General features: G+C 39.3%; 1 protein-coding gene across 2 annotated transcripts in view; it reads left to right on the forward strand.

Moving 5' to 3' along the window:
• LOC101848920 (TBC1 domain family member 31) overlaps positions 1–3,036 on the forward strand; it is a 38,641-nt gene extending 35,605 nt beyond the window's left edge. For both annotated transcript variants that reach the window (XM_035972612.1, XM_005109251.3), the window contains exons 23-24: positions 134–217; positions 2,572–3,036. In XM_035972612.1, the coding sequence (XP_035828505.1) occupies positions 134–217; positions 2,572–2,711 (224 nt within the window). In that variant the 3' untranslated portion in view covers positions 2,712–3,036. The remainder of the gene's footprint in view (positions 1–133; positions 218–2,571) is intronic.
• Positions 3,037–3,111: the final 75 nt, after the last annotated feature.

The following is a 3,111-nucleotide window of genomic DNA, read 5'->3' on the forward strand; positions in this document are numbered from 1 at the left end:
GCCCCCCCCCTCTCTCTTTTTTGTCTCTCTGTTTCTTTCTCGATGATTATTACCTTTATGTAAGTTTTTTACCTCAGAAAGACATTGCTTATGTTATTGATCCGTGTTCATTGCTGTCACTTTATGTCTACAGAGCCTCAGTCTGTCTTCCGCAAATTGATGGAGAAAAACAGCTCTGAGCTTCTGCCTCCGGACTCCTCGCAAGACATGTCAAAAGGTAAACTTGATGCTTCTCTTCCTCTTCATCCTTTTTCTTTCTCTACTTCTTCTTTCTCTTCTTTATTTTATTCTCCTTTTGCTACTCCTCTGTCATCATCATCATATTCTTCTTCTTCATCATGATCATGATCTTCATCGTCATCATCATTGTCATCATCATCATCATCATCATCATCATCATCATCATCATCATCATCATCATCATCATCATCATCATCATCATCATCATCATACCGTCATCTCATCTTCCTCCACCTGTTCTTCTTCTTCTGCCAAGGAGACATGTACTCTATCACACCTTCTCTGAGATCTGAAACACCTGAGACAAAATTAAAAACAGAATTGTGCCCAAGTAAATTATTTTCAACTTCACACCTCATATTAAAGGTATTATCTTGATTAATACACGTCAAATATGTCTGAAAGTTTCACCTAAGACAGTGCATTCATTTTACAGCAAGGGAAACATGTGGAATGCAAAGTTAAGAATGTTTTTAATCTTCACTTTTGAACTTATAGTTGTTAGGGGTCTAAATGAAAAGGGACAGCTTTCAGTAACGTGTTATGACATCTGACGTTGTTCACATCTTCACATGGTCGAATCATGGACCGAATGAATCGAGGTATTGTGTATTGAGGGATGATATTCCACTCTTGACTAAAGGCTTGTCATTACTGAACAAGGGTTCAGGGCAGGCGTGGTCAGGCACGAATGGCGTGATTTAAAATGCCCCACAAGTGCTCAATTGGATTGAGATTTAGGGAATGCGCTGGTCAAGGGTGCAGAAGAAGAACGAATATTTTAGTTTTGAGAAATTGATTTTATCACAGTAGCCTTATAAGCAGGTGCATTATCACACATGAATACTTGTCTTTGGGCTTAATTTTGAAAGAAAAGTACATTGGTTGATTTAGCCTTGAGCTGTTATGCTTCCACGAATAGACTCAAGTGGGGTCTCTCCAACATCACTGATTCCAGCCTACACCATGACACAACCTCCACCGAAATTATTTGCTTGTCTGAAGCAAGCTGGGGTGTAAACTTTGGTTTTGTCTTCTGTAGATTTTGGCCCATACATCGTGCTGTTCCAGTCGAAATTGGGACTCTTCTGAAAACATGTACATTTTCCAAATGGTGAATCGATAAAGATAACCACTTTTTTATGTGGCGAAAAATTTGGAAGGAGTCCATCTTAGCAAGTGTAGTTTTTGTTTTCAAAGTTACTCACACATTTTCACAGTATTTGACCAAATATCAGAACCCTGTGAATATCATCGTCAGACAAAAAGATAGACCAGTGCACCCTACTGAGTACAGTTCATGAACGACAATGAGCTTGAATGACGTGTGTAAACATTTCAAAGTAATTGGATGTGTAGTTTTTGAGCTACAGGCTCTTAAAATGTGTGAAGTTAAAATGTTAAAGAGTATATTATGTTCTGTTTGACACAACACTGTTATCACGGTTAAGGTATGAACACTGTGACACGGGCAGACAGGGACAGCTACTTGCTGTCGCACAGGGACGGACAGGCACAGGGAAATGTGGTCACATTCAAACAGGCAGCAAGAGACAGCAACATTGTCAATCATGGCGCTGACAAAGAAGAAGAAACTCTTATTATTAGTGTGGTTACGAAGGAAATTAAGAAGTTCACGAATTTCTCATCGAAGATATGCGGTTCATTCTATTAACAAAAAATGCTTTTTGTTAGGTGAATTTCACCATCTCCTCCCACAGCTTGTGAATGATGAGGAAAAATTCATTGAATATTTTCGAATGCAGCCTTCAACATTCAGAAATCTTCTAGACCTGTGTGAGGAAGATTTGACGATTAGCGTGATGTTTTTCGCTCTTGTCATAAATTGCTGGCCTTTCTTGCACCGCAATCAGTTTCTCTTCAAAATCTTCCATCTTGACAAGAACAATCACTGTGATCGTATCTTTATTTGACTCCCTTGAAACAGACAGACAGGAGAAGTAGTGCACGCACTTTTAGAATTTTCCTGACTGTCGCTGGCTGTTGCTGTCTGTGCCTGTCCGTGTTCAACATAGCCAGGTTGGTGTGTTTTGAAAGAAATCATGAGCGGTTTTGGCGTGCACGCTTTTTGATGTGTTGCTGTGACAGCAACTGACTGTCCCTGTCCGTGTCACCGTGTCCCTAGCCTTATACAGATGTCATCACTGGTTTTTTTTAAAAGGACTTTAGGATTTCAAACAGAGGATTGAACCATCCTGTGCAAATAGGCCTCTTTTTTTTTTCCACACCAGCGAATGATGCGTATTGTGTTTTTTAATACTTATGCCGAAATTTTTCTTTCCTAACTGAATGTTTCTGTATTTCCATCAGTGTCTTTTGAGAGGAACAGGCGTGCCTTTGATGAGAAAGAGATTGCCCTTCTCAATGAAGTGCGACAAATGCGGCAGAGACTGGCCACGGAGAACAGGAACAAACGGCCGCCCCCTGTAGCAACTGCCGAGAGCGACTGAACAATTTTTTTTACATCCTTCTGTAGTCATAATGTTATATTTTTGTACACCTGAATTTTAAGGGGTCGGATTTTTGGGGGGGAGGGCGGGGAGATTTTAGTCTGCTCTTTTGCGCAAGTTTTTCTGTACTTGTATTTTAATGAAGAAAAAAAACCACGCAGAGAGTGACTGAAAGCTTTCTTCAGCTCACTATACCCAAAAATTATGGTTTATTGCTTTCCATTTTTTGGGGATTTCTTCTGGGGGAATAAAATCACTTCTCTTTTTTCATTTTATTCTGTACTTGTATTTCTATAAAGAAAAACATTCAGAGAATAACTTAATATTTTTTAAACAGCTTATACCAAAAATTTTTTTGTCTTTGTACAGTAAACTTTTTATCTGGGGGTGGGGGGTGGAG

The sequence above is a fragment of the Aplysia californica genome, unplaced genomic scaffold (assembly GCF_000002075.1).
Source record: "Aplysia californica isolate F4 #8 unplaced genomic scaffold, AplCal3.0 scaffold00758, whole genome shotgun sequence".
NCBI classification, from domain to species: Eukaryota; Metazoa; Mollusca; class Gastropoda; order Aplysiida; family Aplysiidae; genus Aplysia; species Aplysia californica.